At 40.9% G+C, this 19,574-nt stretch overlaps 1 protein-coding gene across 3 annotated transcripts in view; it reads right to left on the bottom strand.

The window, feature by feature from the left end:
- ARHGAP40 (Rho GTPase activating protein 40) overlaps positions 1 to 19,574 on the bottom strand; it is an 84,836-nt gene that overhangs the window by 36,109 nt on the left and 29,153 nt on the right. For all 3 annotated transcript variants that reach the window (XM_089513994.1, XM_089513993.1, XM_089513992.1), the window contains exon 2: positions 1,886 to 2,082. In XM_089513994.1, the coding sequence (XP_089370120.1) occupies positions 1,886 to 2,066 (181 nt within the window). In that variant the 5' untranslated portion in view covers positions 2,067 to 2,082. The remainder of the gene's footprint in view (positions 1 to 1,885; positions 2,083 to 19,574) is intronic.

Raw genomic sequence — 19,574 nt, 5'->3', positions numbered from 1 at the left:
GACTCTGCACGTACACATATAAAGACAAATAGAGGGATGGTTGATATCTCCCATATCAGTAAAGTGATGAATCTGATCTGTTTTACTATACATACTCATGTATAAGTCTAGAAATTTAGGTAAAAAATTGACCCCAAAAACCTAAGTCAACTTATCCATGGGTCAATGAAAGTACTGTATCTGAACTCGTATTTAAAAGAAGGAACCATCCCTTGGTGAAAAGCAAGATTATAATCTGTCCCTGGAAGCACTGAACCCCTCTAGTTTCTCATCCATCCAGCCTTAAGAGTGAGCAGAAAGAATTATGTCTTCTAGAATTTTCTAAGTTCTTTGATACTGTTTTGCTTTGCTTCATCCTTTAGATCCTTTGCTATATGCCCCTAAATTTTACCCTAGACTTATCCATGGGTCATAGCAAAATCCATAATTTTGGCCCGAAAACTTGCCTTTGATTTATACATGAGGTCAACTTATAGTCGAGTATATACGGTAGTTCTGGCTTCACAGGATCTATCCAAGGTTTTCTCTCTGGCAGCAGCCCTGGGTGTTTAATAAAATTGAACTCTAGAGAGCAACCAGACCTATGGGAAAACCTTTTTAGCAGCTAAGTTCAGAAGCACCACTGGACCATACTGTATATAGAAGGGTGCACATTTTCCTTTGGATTCTAGCCAGTATCAACAGGTAATTTGAAGGATGAAAATATAAACATACATTTTTATAACATTCAGAAAAAATTACAGAACATGTGTAGTCTCAACAACAATTTTGAAGGTAGGACACTATGATCCACCTTTTGCAGAAAAGAAAATAATAGACTGAGACAGTTGACTACAAGTCACTCAGTATTATCACAACAATGATGAACAGCTATAGCTCCAGGCACACATGGGCTTTCCCTTCTCTCGTGATTTATGGAGTCACATGCACATGCACAGGGAAATCACAGAATGCAGAATGACAAAAATGAACTTGTATAGAAGCATTAGATCTGGATATATTCATGCCTAGTGGAGCTGAAACTCATCCTTAGGCTCCATGCAATCTCTTTTTGACAGAGAGGCGGGGTAAAAATAAAGCATTTATTTATTTGTTTGTTTGTTTGTTTGTATACATGTTTTTAATGTGTTACTCTACCTTGAATGCAAAATATTACAGATTTGCACATGATTCTTTACAGTGCTTCAATGCATTGCACAAGAATCCCTACAAGTATCCTGCATGGAAGATGAACACTGTTGCTGATTAGACTGAAGTTGAGAAAATTTAGCCCCTTCCAGCAGGAAGAGATTCAGCTTTCAGATTTATTACACAAGGCCAAACTAGATCTGATGTTAACCATAGCCATTAGCTTTGTGTTACTTTTAAACATATGTGCAAAAACCAACCTTGCACAAACAAGGCCTGGGAGAACTGGGTGAGGAATCTAGCATAAGAGGAGGAATACTTTCCCTCTTCAAACCACCATAGTCCTTATCTGAATCAATTCCCTACTCCTCCTGTTATTTGACCCAGGAGAAAAGCTTCCAATTGTGCTAGCAGAAGCTTTACTTCCAAGACAAGTAGCAGGCATAGAAGGATCTGATTCATACTAGGACCTTGTTGGGGGCAAAAAACCCTACTGTCTTCACCACTATGGGCCCAGTTCTGTGAGTCCCTTCTCCTGCTACATTTATTTGTTTGTTTTCCATCATACAAAGTCTAATGACACAACAGACATCTCTAATTGGACAGCAAGCCTCTTAGGCTACACCATCTTCCTTTTAAGAATGCAACCAAAATAAGTTCAAAGAATGAGCCACTTTACTCACACAGTTTTAAAAAATATTCCCAACTTTCACAACAGTCACCACCTCACTCATGTGAACTCCAGTCACAATTTTACCTTCTTGGGGTTTGGCATCCGTTATATGGTACTCCTCTGGCTCAGCTTCAGTACTCTCTTTGATGCTCTCCACTTCAAGCCAAAAGGTATCCATTGATAAATTGTTTGAGGACTCTGCCCTGGAATGCTTGCACCCAGACTGCTGGAGCTCCAAAGAGCTTTTCTGAGGAAAATGGCTCATTTTACAAGGACAATTCCTGATATTGTGAGAGGGAGAGAGAGAGAGAGGTCAGTCAAGTCAAAACATTACACATTCAGATATTTGCATACAATCATGCTTACTGTGTGAATACATTAATGTTCTCAAAATACAATCAATAAGGATAAAATTCTATAATGTTTCTCCCCCACCATGTTTTGTTTAATGACTGTGTGGGCTGGGTTTCTCTGGCTTTTTGATTTCATTAGCCAACCCATCTGCTAAATGCAAAGCATGAACTGCTAGGTTTCAAAATTGATTTGTTAGCACTGATAGCTGAAAAGGGGAAGATTAAGTTGTTGATGATGATGCTGGGAAGACAGAAATTTAATCTATTTAACTGACCATTAATTAATTCAATAATTAAAATATTTTAATGGCATTTTCCATGTTTGCTAATCACTGCTGACTCTGATCATACATATCGTTATTGGGTCCTTCAAAAGTGCTTTTTTCCCATTCCTAAAATGCTTTTTCTAACCTGCCACTATTCCAGATGCTCTAAACTACAAATCTATGATCTGACTAGATAATGTGATTTATAGTGCAGCAAATTTAGAAACTGCAAGTCTGGGGAAAGCTTTGGGGGGAGGGGGGGTGATGCTGCATGAAGAGAAAAAAGCAAACAGCATATAAGTAATTTGATTTAGCAAATAGTTGCCAAGTTCCAAGTGCCATTAACCAACAAACTGATTCATTTATCACTGCTGAAGATATGACTAGTTAAATTTCACTAATTATTCCTTAAGCACCTGATGAATGACAATTTCATTCATCAAATGACAATTCAGCCCTCAAATGCCTGGCAGAACAGCCAAAGCTAAATCTTGATTGTCATAACAGAAACCCAACAGAGTGACCCCTGGTGTAGTCTGAAGGCTAAAAATCTAGTTCACCCACACCCTCAACATGTTTAGTTCTTTCAGAAGGACAAATCCTCAGACCTTTTACACCCATGTTCTGATGAGCAGATACAATTAACAATGGCCTTTAGAAGTGGTATCATTTGCAAATGATGGAAGAAGCTTCATTTCCAGTGATATGAACAGAACATTCCCCCTGTATTGGTGCTATTGCAAACTTCCATTGTGTCTATCTTATTATTACATGTGTCTGTATTATTATTACAGAGGCTTTAAGGAATGGATGAGACCCAAAGGACTATTTGCAATGTACTTTCTGTGTCCATTAGATACTCACTGTGGTGTAGGGTTAGGATACTGGGCTTGATAGCTTGAAACTCACTGAGCCATGAAATTCACTGGGTGATAACGGGACACACACTCTGAGACTGAACTAGCTCAGAAGGTTGTCAAGATCAAAAACAGGGAAGATAAGAACCAAATATGTCAACTGGACCACATTGGAGAAACATGGAAGGTAAAGATACCATTATCATTATCCTGAAGAAGAAGAGCCTTCCCTCCGGTCCATCTGCCTTGGTCCAGGCCTCAGAGAGAGAGAAGAATGCTGGACCTGATCCCCTCCCCCCCTCACCATTCCTTTCTCCTTTTGTGTCATGTCTTTTTAGATTGTAAGCCTGAGGGCAGGGAACCAAATATTATCCCCTCTGTTGTAAACCGCCCGGATTCCCAGTGATTGGGCAGTATATAAATAAATCCTATCATCATCATCATCATCATCATCATCATCACCACCACCACCACCACCACCACCACCACAGCTGATAGACCATGACCAGGATGAAGACAGTGTGTGTGATGGCTCACTCCCACTTAGAGTCTCTGCACAATAAACATATGACTTGACAGTGTTCATTTCTTGAAAGAACTTTTTATAACAATAACTGAAAATCTGTTTTAGGGGAATAAAAGACAAATAAATACTAGAACCTGGTGTGTTCCAAATGCTTCCCATTTGACCTACAGAACTCTGGACACTCATGGTGCTTGAACGAAAACAAGAACTGGCTTAGGCACACAGGAGTGGCCATCAACTTCAGCATGGAAGGCAGATTCTTCTTTACCATGCTGCCTAAGATACGCTTGGAGATTTCACCACCCTTTCCTCTAATCAGCACTGGACAGCAATAAGATGACCATCCAGGCTGAAGAATTTTCCAAGGACATTAACTTATATCCCTGCTTTCACATGCACCTTTCAGAATCCCTGATTAAGATGACATGATGGGCCAAAATCCAAAAGAAATCAAAATAAACACTACTGAAGTTTTCCTCCCAACTGTGTGAAAAGAAAGGAGCAGGTGTGATCTGTTAATTTATTGTGGCTCCTTCTTGTTCATATTTCTTGCGGTGCTGTTGCTGGTGATGAACCTTCAAGGCATTTCCAGCATATGGCGACACTAAGGTGAATGTATAATGGAGTTTTCTTGAAAATATTTATTCAGAAGGAGATTGCCTTTAATGATCACCCCATTAATAGTCAAGGTTGATTTGGCTGATCTGGCTGGCTAGGCGGGTGTCCCCTTCTTCCCTCACTGGTCCATGTGTGTGCTTCCCAAAGTATCAGTGAAAACAAACAAACAGCTTCATTTATATACCGCTTCATACTGAACTAACAGTGTCTAAGCGGTTTACAACTGTAAGCTAATTGCCCCCAACAATCTGGGTACTCAATGGGAGTGTCATCCAATGGGTTTTCATGGCCAAGCAGGGATTTGAACCCTGAAGTTGTAGTCCAGTACTCAGACCATGTTGACTCTCCACACTGGATCTTCCTGCTCATACACATCTCACTAAATCTGAGGTCTGGAAGCTGCACACATTGCCAACAATGTCAAAGAATGAAAGAGGGAAAAAATAAAACCAGTCGTGGTCGAAAGTCCTCTTCTGATTATTACTATTTGTACTCTCATCTGAATGGAGTTTGCACTCCTCCTGACTTTTCAGATTCACAGCCTTAGTGTGCTTTTGGATCTAGCATTGCTCCTAAAGGGACAGGTACTGTATCTGAACTTGCCAAATGTGTGTCTTTGCCCAGCAACTGGCTGGTATAGTAGTTTCTCAAGATGACAGTGATCACTACCCCAACTCAGATTTCAACTACTGCAATGTGTTTTATGGGGCAATCATATAGAGCCATTCCATCTGGAAACTGCCACTAGTGCAAGATGCTGGCATGCTTTGTGACCATATTACCTTGTACCAACTGCACTGACTGCCAGTTTATCCATACAATAGAGTAGTCTTTACCTATAAAGTCCTAAATAGTTTAGGACCCGTCTATTTAGAACATGCCCCTCTAGGAACGTTCCTATAGTGTAAAATCTTTTTCAAATGCCTTTTAAAGGAAGAGCATCATGGGTAGGAACATAGAAAAAACATACTCTGTGGTGGCACCCACATTCCAGAAAACCCTCCTTGAGAAAGCAAACTGAACTCTTATTTGCCTAGTATTTGATGGATCATTAAAACTGTTATTATTCTGTGTGTCTTTTAAATTACTTGAAATGTATCAGCTCTACTCTTGTTGGGAAAAGGTTGTTTTAATCTGTTCCTACTTTTGCTGTGTTCTATTCTGAAGCTTTACAGTTTAATTGCAAGTCACCTTAGGTGCTTTCTCTGGGTTGAAAGGCAAATTAGAAATAATTTGATAAATAATGTTTTGCTCAAAACATGAAAGGAAATTAAAGACATGCTTCAGAGCTGCAGTTTCCAGCATAAATTAGAATACATTATGTTTTCTAGAAGCATAATCTCATGGAATCCAAGAAATATTTTAAAATAAGCAACATCTGGAAATGCTGGAGTCATCAAAGCATATGTCACTAAGCTTAAAACCATTTCCCTTTGAAGAGAGCAGGAAAGGAAAGAACATTGAGTGACCTAAGTGGGTTGCAGCAATTTAGATAGAAGTAAAGATTGTACTTGGATGGAGACTTGCAGTGAATACCAGGTGCTGTAGGCTATATTTCAGAAGAAGGAACTGGCAAAACCACTTCTGAGTATTCCCTGCCTAAGAAAACCAAAAAATTGACAGGTTTGAGATTGTGGTATATGAAGACAGATGTAACAGCAATGCAAAAAGTAGGTTTGGGAAGAGGTGAACAATCAAGTCCATTCAAAAGCACTGTAAATGTTTTGTTTTGGTTGGGGGGGGTGTCCTTAAATGCCTGTACACAATCCCACAACCAATTATCATGTGACATTTCCCTTACCTCTGCCCTCTGATATCATGGGAACCATACCATGCTGGTATTTTTCTTGTAGCAAAAGCATGAAGTGAAATATACCTTTTGGAAACTAGGATCAAACAGTATTTCCTAAATCAACTGTAACACCTAGAGCTCTCTGAATGTTAGTATTCTAACAGAATTGGCTTCCTTTATATGTTTTTTTTTAAGGGCCCATATCATAGCTGCTAAGATTAGGCCCAATTTGCTCTTCCCTTCAAACTAAGACCACAGCAAGCCTACAGCAAGCTAATAATCTAACAGCTTGATACTCAGAGGTAATTCCAGCAATGCTCATGGAACATACTTTCAGTTAAATACACAATGGACTAAAGCTTTAAAGTGTTTCACTATCAGAAACATTAATCTAACAGTAGAAACCAACATTAATTCAACATCAAGTCACATATCTCTGGATGTTGAATTAATGTTGGTTTCTGATGTTAGATGTTATCTGTGATGTTAACCTTTGCCCTGTAAAACAAAATAAGACCAAAAGACAGAGAAAACAAAGCCAGTCTTGTAGAGGATGCTTACTGTGTAGTTGGTTGTTCCAAATTCAACACAACAAGTTGCCAAGAACTCAAGGAACAGACTCTCTGCCTTGCTTCCCCCCCCCCCCCCCCATGCTCTTTCCACTTGGAGGATAAAATCAAATGCTTTCCAATTCAGCAGCTGCATTAACAAGGAACATTTCCTTCTATTGTTCTCAGCTGCTCTAAAGGGCAGACAGGCTTGTCACAAGTAGAAGCCAACAAAAATATGGCACGTTACAGAGTGCCCAAGAAGGGTGCTCTGCCGCTGCCACTGGTTGCTGTGTCCGGGAGCCGCAGTGGCCAAACCGCACAGTTCCTGGGTGCAGCAAGAAAGAAGCGCCAAAATGGCGCTTCTTTCTGCGCCCCGGAAGTGGCGCCGCGAGGCGCTAGTCGCGCACTCACGGCGTCACTTCCGCCGTGTGAAGTCCGGACGCTATGTGTCCATGACATCAAAATGGTGGCCCCTGTGTGGAAGAGCGCTGCCATTTTGTACGGACTCGGTCCGTACTAGGGTTGAGGGGCGTCCGGAAGGGATGCCTCTTCTCAACCCTAATACATCCCTTTCTAACCCTAATACGCCCCTTCGGTGTGTGTGTAACGCACCTATGTTTCACTTTAGAGTGGTTCCCAAATGACTTGGGATAAGAAGGAAATAGTGGCAAGTCTTATAACAGTGGCCAACATCTCTAGGAGGAAGGCCTTCTGAATGCTAGAGACATTTCCAGTGTATTGTAACAACTGGAATGCTGAATTTAGACTGGAAGAGTCCAGATTCAAACGTCTGCTTGGCGATAAAGCTGTTTGGGTGATCTTGGACCAGAATACCAATTTTCAGCCTAACCAGTGAAGTTGGTTTTTCAGGAAAAGTTGAACTGAAATTTTTTCTAGTGCTTTAAATAATGTTATCCAGATGACACATTTGGTTTAAATATTATTATTCAAACACACTCACAGCTTTATGTGGAAATTATCTTATTAAAATATCTGTAATAATGCAAAAATAATGCATATGCTTCCCTTATATTTAACAAAAAAAGTCTTCATCTGAAAGAACAGTTTTTTTCCTAAGGTTACGTACCTAAAGAGAACTGTACCTGGTATAACTGCAGTACCTTCAGCTTTACTAACTCACTCTTTGCATTAGTTATTGTTCCATTTCTAGCTGAGAAAAAAAAATTGATTCCATAAAACTAGTTCAACATTTTATTTCAGTAAAGGATGCATGTAAATCTGTGAAAACAGCCAACATGACATTTTGTCTTAACTACTTGTACTTGTCTGTTTCTCTGAATTACAGGGATTGTCAGTGTTTGTCTCCTTAGAAGAATAACTAGAATTTTACACATTTAGCCCTTCTCACATAATTCACTGTGTTTACAAGGACATTTTCTAACTCACATCTCTCAGCCTAACCAACAGATTATGCTGCCTTAGTATCCTTTAAGGAAAGGTAGAACTCAACAGCTAACTATTGCACTACCTTCCCACAGCTGTAGAACACGTATTATAGGAAAATGGCATGGGAGAAGTGTGAATCAGAAAGAAATACACATAGTAAAATAAGAAATAGAACATATAAACATCACAATGCACTTGTCTCTCCCAATTCGCAGAGGATCCGTTCCCCCCCCCCGCCCGAATTGGAAATATCGCAGATATTCAAGCCCCATTGGTTATAATGGGGGGGGGGGGTGTTCCTGCATGCATGCCCCATTTTGTCCCTCCCCACTTGCCATCTGCAAAGGACCAAAACCACAGATGCCAAGCCTGCAAATGGGGAGGGACAAGTGTACTTTGAGTGAGCAAGCTAAAGTGGGCCAGAATGGGACATTTTGAGTCATTTAATTACAGTTTTTTACTTGGGAAATCAAAATCTAAGAAACACAGTGATATTTATAGTGCGAAGAGATGTAGCAAAAGAAGTTTAAGGATATAATGCAAGGTCTAATAAGACTTCAGGGAAACATGCATCAATATAACCATAATCCAAGTTTATGCTCCAACAAGTACAGAGGCAGAAGAAGAAGAAATTGAAAAATTCAATTTATTTATTAATTTACATCCCGTCTTTTTCTCAAGATGGGATTTTGTGCTGGACTCCAGGAGAAAAATGATCAGATACCAAAACAGGATTTATTAATCATAGACTGTTGGAAAGCAAAACTAGGAAACAGAGCAGAATCAAAACTCTAGAAAAAAATTGGCCTATGATCAAGAAATGAAGCAGGAGGAGCAAATGACTAAATTTTGTGAAGTCAACCAACCATTTGTTTATCACAAACACATTCCTCAAGCAACCAAAGAGGTTACTGGACATGGACACCAATACAGAAATCAGAAAGACTAGATAACAGGAAGCAGAAGTTGGAGAAGTTCCATTCTCTCTGCAAAACAAGGTTGTGGCACAGACAATAAATGCTAATATCAAAAATTAGAGTAATGCTAAAGAAGAACACCTAAACCAACCACTGTGCCAAATTATAACTGGAAAAACATCCCCAAAGAATGTAAAGAAAATGTAAAACAATTATTTGCACTTTAAGCCTAACTGACAGGGAGCCAGAAGAACTCTGGACTGAAGCTAGAGATATTGTAAGGGAGGAATACAAAAAGACACTACCTGCAGCCAAAATGAAAGAGAAGCCTCAGTGGGTGACAGATGAAACTCTTCAAGCAGTTAAGGACAGCCAAGAAGCAAAAGTAAAAGATGGCAGAAATAAAACCCTGAATGCAACTATTCAATGACTTGTACATTGGGATGAGAACTACTTTGAAGATGTGCTTCCAGTTATATTTTGGCAATCAGTGCATAGAACTAGAGGTGAACAACAACAAAAAAGGGAAAAGGAGACCTATTACACAAAATTAGAGAAATCAAAGGGAAAATTAAACGAAGAATGGGGTCTTCTACAACCATCAGGGGAACACATGACCAAGGAGAAATAAAAACACGATGGAAACAATACACTGAGGAACTATATAAGAGAGATGGAAGGAGGTGTGAAAACTGGAAAAAGGAACATCAAGAATTTAAGACATGCAGAGGACACTATACTGTAGAAAATATGAAAGACATGGAATGACTACTGAAGAAAATGAAGAGGCAGATATACAGCTGAACATTAAGAAAACAAAAATACTGTCACTGACCACAAATGATTTACATTACTTTAAAGTAGTTGATGAAGACATTGAAATAGTTCAAGATTTTCCATACTTTGCCTCAGTCATTGATCAAAATGGAAGGCCAGCTATGAAGCAACTAGAAAAGATCCTCAAATATCAAGATATAATATAATTGAATAATAATGTTAAGATTTTTCATGCCATTGTATTGCCAATTTCTATGTATGGTTGTGAAAGCTAGACAGTGAAGAAAGCTGATACAGGTTGAGTATCCCTTATCCAGAATTTTGAAATCCAAAATACTCCAAAATTCAAAATTGTCCAGAGACAATTGTCAGAGACAGTGACACCTCGGCTTTCTAATGATTCAGTGTATGCAAACTTTGTTTCATGCACAAAATTATTAAAAATATTACATATAAAATTATCTTCAGCCTATGTTCATAAGGTGTATGCAAAACATAAATGAATTTCATGTTTAGATGTCAGTCTCATTTCCAAGATTTCTCATTATGTATATGACAATCCAAAATCCATAAAAATCCAAAATATAAAACACTTCTGGTCAGATGTCAGATGAGAGATAAGAGAGACTCAACCTGTAGGGGGAGGTGAATCAACTCATTTGAAGTGTAATGCTGAAAAGAAGTTCCACAGATATCACAGACTGCTAAAAAGACAAATAAATAGCTCCTACAGCAAATCTAGCCTGAACTCCCCTGCACAATAAAATGACTAAACAGAGGCTGTTGTACTTTGGATTACTATGAAAAGACATGACTCACTCATAAAATGACAAAAATGCTTGGAACACAGTAGAAAAAGAGGAAGGTCACATCACAGGTGGATAGACACAATCAAAAAAGCCACACCCCTGAATCTGCAAGACCTGAACAGGGCTATTGATGATAGGTTGACTTGGAAGTCTCTCTTTCATAGGATCACCATAAATCCAAGTCGGCTTGATGGTGGTTAACAACAAAAAAGCAACAGACTTAAAAACAAATTTCCAAGGGACATAGAGATCCTAACCTCGTAACTTATGCAGTTGATTCACACAACTAAATAAGCAACCATCAATAGATAGTAAGGGTAATTCTAAGCCTGCTTTTTCAGTCATGAGAACCAAACTGAAGAACTATAAATACAATACATATACCACATATCTAACCAGGAAGCATTTGCTGTATAAAAGAATGCTGGGCAGGATGCAGTCAGAGGGAACTAGAGACAGACTTCAAGAAATGCAAGCCATTCACTCAACTAGCCTCTGAAGGTCATATAATCAGTTAGCAGAGAAATGATGGATGAAAGAGATTTTAAGGAGAGAGGGGGCAGAGTTAGTGCAGGGGGGAACTAACTCCCTCGTTAATTTGCTTCCAAGTTTTTGCCTGAAGTTTTCTCATTCCAGTCATGAATTGCACCAGGCAATTACTTAAACCTATGTGGACTAGATCAACTGATACCAAGGTCTCTCCTGCAATACAGTAACTCTGTGTGTCTTGTGTAAACAAAAGAAATGGGAATGCAGCCAAATTTGACTAGCAGAAAACTGTTCCAGTTCAGGGGGAACCAGTTGGACCAACAGTATCACCATCATCAGCATCACCACCATCATCAGCATTACTAAACAGCCATCATAACTTGGAAGAGAGATTGCTCCCCAAAGGAGCTTGGCTATAAAGAACTACCCAAGATTACATGGTTTTCTATTCCATACATCTACTCTCATTGTTAGTTACTTGGCAAAATAATAACTTCCTTCTTTCAGTTCCTGTCTAATGGTTCTCAGAAAGGCTTGAGAAACCATTGAGGTAGAAACTATTTATTGGATCATGATCTTCAAGCACTTTCCTTAGAAAAGTTCCCAATGACCTCATAAGGAATATTTTGGTATATTTACATGTTAGAGAATGGGAGGATAACGGAACACTGGCTTATAATGTTCAGACAAATATGATGGCAATTGAGCCTCAGGTCTTAGTTCAGTCATGAAGAAGCTTTAACACCAATCATGGCCATGGCCATCACTGGTGTTCTCATCGATACACCAAAATATAATTAGACATATGTATGTACGGAAACTCCAAGACCTGCTGTGATAAGAAGTGTCAAAATGACAGGAATCCCCAATTGTAAAACAGCAGCAAAGTCTTTCTGTTAAACTGAGTTAGCAGCCTAACAGATGGTACTAATATATATCTGTCTTCATCTTAGGGCCTCAGTCCCTGAGAAGCTCAGTCTGGGCAAGACAGTTTATAGTTTGCAAAAGCAACTTGCTTTGACAGGTTGCTTTGAAAAGTAAGCTAAACTGACACAGGCTGCATCCACACTACAGAATTAATGCAGTTTGACACTACCTTAACTGCCATGGCTCAATGCTGTGGAATTCTGGGGTTTGCAATTTTGTGAGATATTGATGCCCTGTTGATGCCCTGACTGGTATCTGGGATACCAACCTTTCCAGGGCTATACACAGCATCGCTCCCAAGCGTCCTCTCAGACCTGCTTCCAAAAGGAAGCCCTGGTACACGGAAGACCTCCGGGCAAGGAAGCGGGTTCTGCGATGACTAGAGCATCGCTGGCGGAAACACCAGCACTTATCCGACAAGACTCTCCTAGACCACCTTTTGGAGGACTATGGAGAGGCGATACGTGCAGCTAAGAATTCGTTCTATGGTGCACGTGTCGCGTCCGTGGAGTCGCGTCCGGCAGAGTTGTTCAGGGTTGTGAGGGAGCTAACCCAGCTCCCTCCTGCCCCGAACCAGATCCTTGAACCTTCCAAGGCCTGCTGTGACAGATTTAACAACTTCTTCGCGGATAAAATCTCTCGGATAAGTGAAGGTCTAGATGCCAGTGTTAAAGCAGAGACCAGAGTAGAGGTATCCAGAGCTTCCGTGGACTTGGTTAAACTGGATCACTTTGAGCCTGTAAGTACCGAGGATGTGGACAGGATCCTTAGGAGTGTTAGGAAGACGACCTGCTCCCTCGATCCCTGTCCCTCATGGCTGGCGGCTCAGGGGGGACCGGTGGTAACTTTAATGTTACACCGGATTATCAATACATCTTTCAGGGAAGGGCAATTTCCATCGAAATTAAAATTGGCCACTGTAAGACCTTTACTAAAAAAGCCCTCCCTGGACCCCCTGATGCACAATAATTATCGGCCTGTATCGCTGTTGCCATTTTTGGGTAAGGTGATCGAGAGGGCGGTTGCGATCCAGCTCCAATCGATCCTGGATGATACGGATTATCTAGACCCATTTCAAACCGGCTTTCGGGCGGGTTACGGGGTTGAGACTGCCATGGTCGCCTTGGTCGATGACCTCCGTCTGAGCATTGACAGGGGAAGCGTGTCCCTGTTGGTGCTCTTGGACATCTCAGCGGCTTTCGATACCATAGACCATGGTATCCTTCTGGAGCGCCTGGAGGGGGTGGGGATCGGGGGCACTGTGCTTCAGTGGTTCCGGTCCTACCTCACTGGGAGGTTCCAGATGGTGCAGCTGGGAGACGTGTGCTCCGACAAGAGACCCCTAACATCTGGGGTCCCTCAAGGGGCCATTCTGTCTCCCATGCTTTTCAACATCTACATGAAACCGCTGGGAGAGATCATCCGGAGACATGGGGCGCGGGGTTATCAGTACGCTGATGACACCCAAATAATTTTCTCTATGTCTCCGACTGATGCAGTGACTGGGGATGGCATCTCTCCTCTCGTGGCCTGTCTGGAGTCGGTAATGGGCTGGATGAGGGAAAACAGGCTCAGCTTGAATCCAGAGAAAACGGAAGTACTCGCGATAGGTTCCCCTGGCCCAGGGATGGCGGTGGTTCCACCTGTCCTGAATGGGATCACGCTCCCCGTGAAGGACTCTGTACGCAGTCTGGGGGTGCTCCTTGACTCGTCGCTCCACCTTACATCTCAGGTGGATGCGACGGTCAGGAGCACCTGTTATCAGCTTCGGCTGATACGCCAGCTGCGTCCCTACCTGAGCCGGGGGGACCTAGAAACAGTAGTACATGCTCTGGTAACCTCTCGGTTGGATTTCTGCAATGCGCTCTACATGGGGCAACCCTTGTACCATACCCGGAAGCTGCAATTAGTGCAGAATATGGCAGCGAGACTGGTCACTAATACACCTAGGACCAGTCATATAACACCGGTCTTAAAGGACCTACATTGGCTGCCTATTCGCTTCCGGGCGCAATACAAGGTGTTGGTTATAACCTATAAAGCCCTAAATGGCTTGGGCCCAGAGTACTTGAAGGACCGCCTCTCTCCGTACAATCCGCCCCGCACGCTCAGATCCAGCAGGCAGCAGCTACTAAAAGTTCCAGAGGCTAGATTGAACACCACCACCAGAAGGGCCTTTTCGACCTCGGCCCCCATCCTCTGGAATGCGCTGCCTACCGAGCTCCGTTCAGCAACCTCCCTGGCCCAATTCAAGAAGGAGCTAAAGACGCTTCTCTTTAGGCAGGCTTATCCCTAAGCCTCTGCCTTGTGAGCCCTTCCCCCCTCTGTTAAGTCCCTGTTAAGTCCCTTTGTTAGTTCCCCTGTTAGCCATTGGTGAGTCATCTGTGATTTGGCACAGACTATTTGTACTGCATTGATGGTTTTAATATGTTGTTTTAATAATTGTATGGATGTCTGCTGTGAACCGCCCTGATGTTTCGAAGGGCGGTATACAAATAAAGTTTATTTATTTATATTTAGCCTACTCTGTCAGAGAGCTCTGGTGTGACAACAAACTATAAATCCCAGGATTCCATAGGATATAGCCATTACAGTTAAAACGGTGTCAAATTGCATTAATCCTGCAACGTGTCAGCAACCAAAATAAATTTTACTGATGGGGAAGTGTCAGAGGATGATTTATCTATTAGACAAATTTTGTTTAATTTAGTAGAGTGGCTACCCCTACCATTGACCAAAGAGGAACAGTAACTCACATGGGCTGAAACGCTGCCTGCCAACCTGCAGCTCATGAGCTCCAAGGCTTAAGTCCTGACTCCTGCTGAATTACTGGGACCACTGTGGACTGTGGTGCATATATTTCCAAATCTGTTTAAATCCTTCTTGTAAACATGACCTTGGTGTTATCGGCTACAGACTCAACTAGTAGCAATACACTCTAAACTAACAGAAGGTATGAAATATCCAATTGCTTATCCCAACTAAGGCAGACCCACTGAATCAATGGGATTTGCTCATTCAGCAACTGATTGCCATTCAGCAACTGATTTAATGGGACTGCCCAAGCTGGGACTAGCAATTATTTTAGGCAGCAGAGTTTTAAAATACCAGTAATTTATAAATATGTTTTGCATTCCCTCATCCTAAATCTTTTAAATATCTTTGTGAAAATGATACCCCCTTGTCTGAGAAACATTTCACTTTGAACACCAATATTCTAAATACTGAACCAAGTGCCTTTAGGCACCATAGATATTCCACTATTGTTAAGTGTCTTTTATAGATTGCTGGAATGCACTGTAAATACCGAGCATACAGATCCAGTTGCAGGTAGTGTAAACTGCATGAAGGCACTGCTTTCTATTCATTTCTTCCAGGGAGTTCAATTTTGTCTCCAGTATATATATAAGTCAGGCATGTGACCTAAGAAGATGGTTTTACATGCAAACTTTCTGTGATCCCTCGTAGTCTAGGGAAAATTGTTTTTCAGACAATTTAAAAAGATTATTCTTTCTGTGACATCACCAACTTCAGGCTTAGAGGGAAGATTATCAGAATCACAAACTATTTTTATAATGTATTTTAATGATGTAATTAATAACGATTTTACACACTTCGAACATATAAAGACACTGAATGTACATACTAGGCCACTGACCACACTTTATCACCATGATAAGCCTCACTGATAATAAGCAACATTCTAGTGCAAGGTACCTGACTGTGTAAGTCTGGCTCCTTCTGTTAGTGGAAACAACCAAATAAACAACAGACCCATCATCCATGGTTGGTTTAAACTGATGGCTCACATTCTGCCTTGTTTCTCACCAAACAAATCAAGTACTGCCTGGAAAGAGCCAAACAGAAATGACTGAAAAATGTGCACAACTACACTGGTCGTAAATGATGGATTAAGACTTTCAGGAGCTCTGGTTTATGGCTGGTCCTGAACACAATCAATGTCTTCTCCTATCTGGTACCAAAGGTGTTCTAGTGGCATGCAGCTCATCATTATAGGAAGTGAGGTATCATTGGCTCTCTGACACATCTCTCTTCTAACCAGCCAAAACTAATTAGCTATGTTGTACCACAATTTAATTGTATTCTTGATCCTTGACTAGTTGGGAACATGCAGTGAAGAATACAACATAGCAGCAGCTAAGAAACAAATATGACTGACTACAAAATACTGGAATGTGGGGTGCTTCTACTCAAGGTTCCAGCAAGCCATGCACAGCTTCTTCCTAATATAGGTTGAGTCTCCCTTACACAAAATCCTGGGAACAGAAGTGTTTTAGATTTTGGACTTTTTCAGATTTTGGAATATTTGTATATATATAATGAGATTTCTTGGAAATGGGACCCAAGTCTAAACACGAAAATCATTTATGTTTCATATATATCTTATACACATAATCTGAGGTAAATTTATATGCAATATTTTTAATAATTTCGTGCATGAAACGAAGTTTGCGTTCACTGAAGCATCAGAAGAAAGCAAAGGTGTTACTATGCCTGCCAGCCATGCAGACAATTTTGGATTTTGGAATATTTCAGCTTTCAGAATTCCGGATAAGGGAAACACAACCAGTACTTCATTTCATTGTTGCTCCATCTTAGCATTTGGATTTCTCTGTCAACAGTCAGACAACATTCAACCTCCAGATAATATGTCCTCAATGGGATATTAGTTTAAGGGTTTTCCCAAGTAAGTATTTTTTTCTTTTGCAAACCTTGGTTCCCCTGCCCCTATTAATTTCCTCATGTGAATGGAACCATTTTGGCCCAGTGTTGGAGAATGAGTTCATTTCCCCATATGGAACAAAAGGAACAAAAATACTGTCATTTCAAGAGAGCTTTCAGTACTTCTCAAAAAGCTAAATTTCAACCTTGAAAATATTTGAATGTGAAAATTCAGTGCAGTAACTGGTTTGAAATAAAAAATAAAAACCATTACTTGCTAGATACAAGAAAAGTGCAGGACCAGTACACTGTGTGAGTATTATAGTTAATGACTAGGAAGAAATTTCTTGGCTTCATATTTTAATTTACATTTTAATTTACATTTCCTTAATACCAAAACCAAATAGACAGTTGTACTTCAGTATTTGCATGTTTTGAATTTTGCAATGCAGTTAACCATGTCTATGAGATACATACATACATAACTGAAAGTAGCATAGTTATGTGCTTTCACATCATTTCTGATTTATTATGGATAGGCAAACCTATCATCTGATTTTTTGTTTGATATTGCCTTCCTCTGCAGCTAAGTGTGTGTGGTTTTTCATCTCAAGGTCATAGTCCAACATGCAAACCACTACACCACACTGGATCTCAAAATAAACACTATGGCGGGTTACAGACTGCCATTTTGGACGTCCTCAGGACATCCCAGTTTGAAAAAGGGGCGTCTCTTCTAGATGCCCCTTACCCTGTTACGGACAGAGTAACAAATGGGGGCGGCCGTTCCACACGGTCGCCGCCATTTTGACGTAATGGAGACTCTGTGTCGGCACGATTTTCGCGCTCCTTCTTTGCAGCGCAGAGGAGTCGCGCGGTTTGGCTGCTGTGACTCCTCTGTGCTGCAACTGGCAGCGGCCCAAGACCGCCCCTTTTGGGCGGTCTGTAACGAGCCCCAACTTGGGAAACTACTTTCAAAAATGTATATGTAAGGAAATAGCATGAACCAACTACACATATGAGGAGATATATGCACAAAAATAAATACATGCACACAGATAGATATATACTTTCATGTAGGCTTTTAAAACCAGCAATTGTGAGTTGATGCAGAAACAGTTAAAACAGCAGCAACACCATAAGCTTTGAAATAAAGTCTGGCTTGGATCCATACCATTTGAAAGACTGTTTCTTTGTATGTGCATCTGCCAAATTTTGAGGTCTTCACAGGCGAGTTTTTCCTCTCAGCCCCACAACTGTCACAGGCCAATAAGGTGAAGACAGGTCAGAGGACCTTCTTAGTGGCAGTTCCCAGATTGTGAAGCTCTCTTACACAGGAAGCTAGGTTGGCCTCCTCTCTACCTTTTTATTTAAATCAGTAAATTCCTTTTTATTTAAGCAGGCTTTTGGAGATTAAGTGGTTGTGCAGAAGGATTGTTTAATATGGTGGGGTACTATAGTTTTATTTTTATTGTTATGTTTTCAAATGCTTTTATGTGGTTTTAAAGTATTTTAACAGGATGGTGATTTAATTGTTTTTAAACTTCTTATCCTCACTTTTTAAATCTACCTTGGGTCCCATGTGGGCAGAAAAGCAGGATATGATTAAAATGAAATAAACATAAGAACCAAGTGAAATGAAAAATTTTAGAACCATTCCTAGTCGTAATAGAGAACCAGCATAGTGCAGTGGTTTGAGTGATGGACTATAACTCTGGAGACCAGGATTCAAGTCCCCACTGAGTGACCATGGGCAAGTCACATACAACTCACCAGAAAGCAAGGGCAAACACCCTCTGAATAAAGCTTGCCAAGAAACCCCCATGATAGGGTCACCATACGTCCAAACAACATGAAGGCACACAACAACAACAACAACAACAACAACGACAGACCGAAAGCACATGCCCTGACTTATAATCAGGGCTATCTCTTTTCATATAGAGTTCCCAGAGGCTGGGGATGTTAGTGCAACTTCCTGCAATTCTCTACTACAAATGGAAAAGACAGTACAACATCAAAACATGCTGCAAGTAGCCATTTGCCATCACTTGGGCTCAGATGGCATTTTACAAATATCTACAAAAAAAGGTCAAAATCTGTCTGGTTAACTTTGTACTGGTGACAGATTGTTTCAAACTCTCACTGTGACTTTGCTTATGTCTTATGTTATGAAAAGCCAAAGGCTAGCTCCTTTTATTTTCTTTTATTCATCCTTCCACCAAAGAATTCATGTATGGAGGATATATATCTCCCTCCTCCCTGATTTTGCCCCCACAGCGGCCCCGCAAAGTAGACTGTCATCTTCCAGCCTATGAGGGAGAGAGTAGGCTGGCCCAGTTCCATCAGGGGCTAGCCTGAAGAAAGAGACTCCTCCCTCCATAACTGTCATCTTTCGGCCTATGAGGGGGAGAGTAGGCTGGCCCAACTCCATCAGGGCTAGCCTGAAGAAGAAGAACCCTCCCTCCGGTCCATCTGCCTTGGTCCAGGCCTCAGAGGGAGAGAAGAATGCTGGACCTGATCCTTTCCCCCTCACCATTCCCTTCTCCTTTTGTGTCGTGTCTTTTAGATTGTAAGCCTGGGGGCAGGGAACTGTCTATTATCCCCTCTGTTGTAAACTGTTTGGATTCCCATTGATTGGGCGGTATATAAATAAAAATTATTATTATTATTATTATTATTATTATTATTATTATTAGATTAAGCTGGTGGTTAGCCAGCTAATATAGCTTTGTGTCTGAACTAGGTTTTGAATCCCTGTTTAGGGCAGCATCATGCAATTTGATGCCGCTTTAACCATC

Source organism: Sceloporus occidentalis, unplaced genomic scaffold (assembly GCF_023333645.1).
Source record: "Sceloporus occidentalis isolate IW3139 unplaced genomic scaffold, rSceOcc1.0.p SCAF_3, whole genome shotgun sequence".
NCBI lineage: Eukaryota > Metazoa > Chordata > Lepidosauria > Squamata > Phrynosomatidae > Sceloporus > Sceloporus occidentalis.
This window is presented reverse-complemented; position numbering and strand designations above follow the sequence as displayed.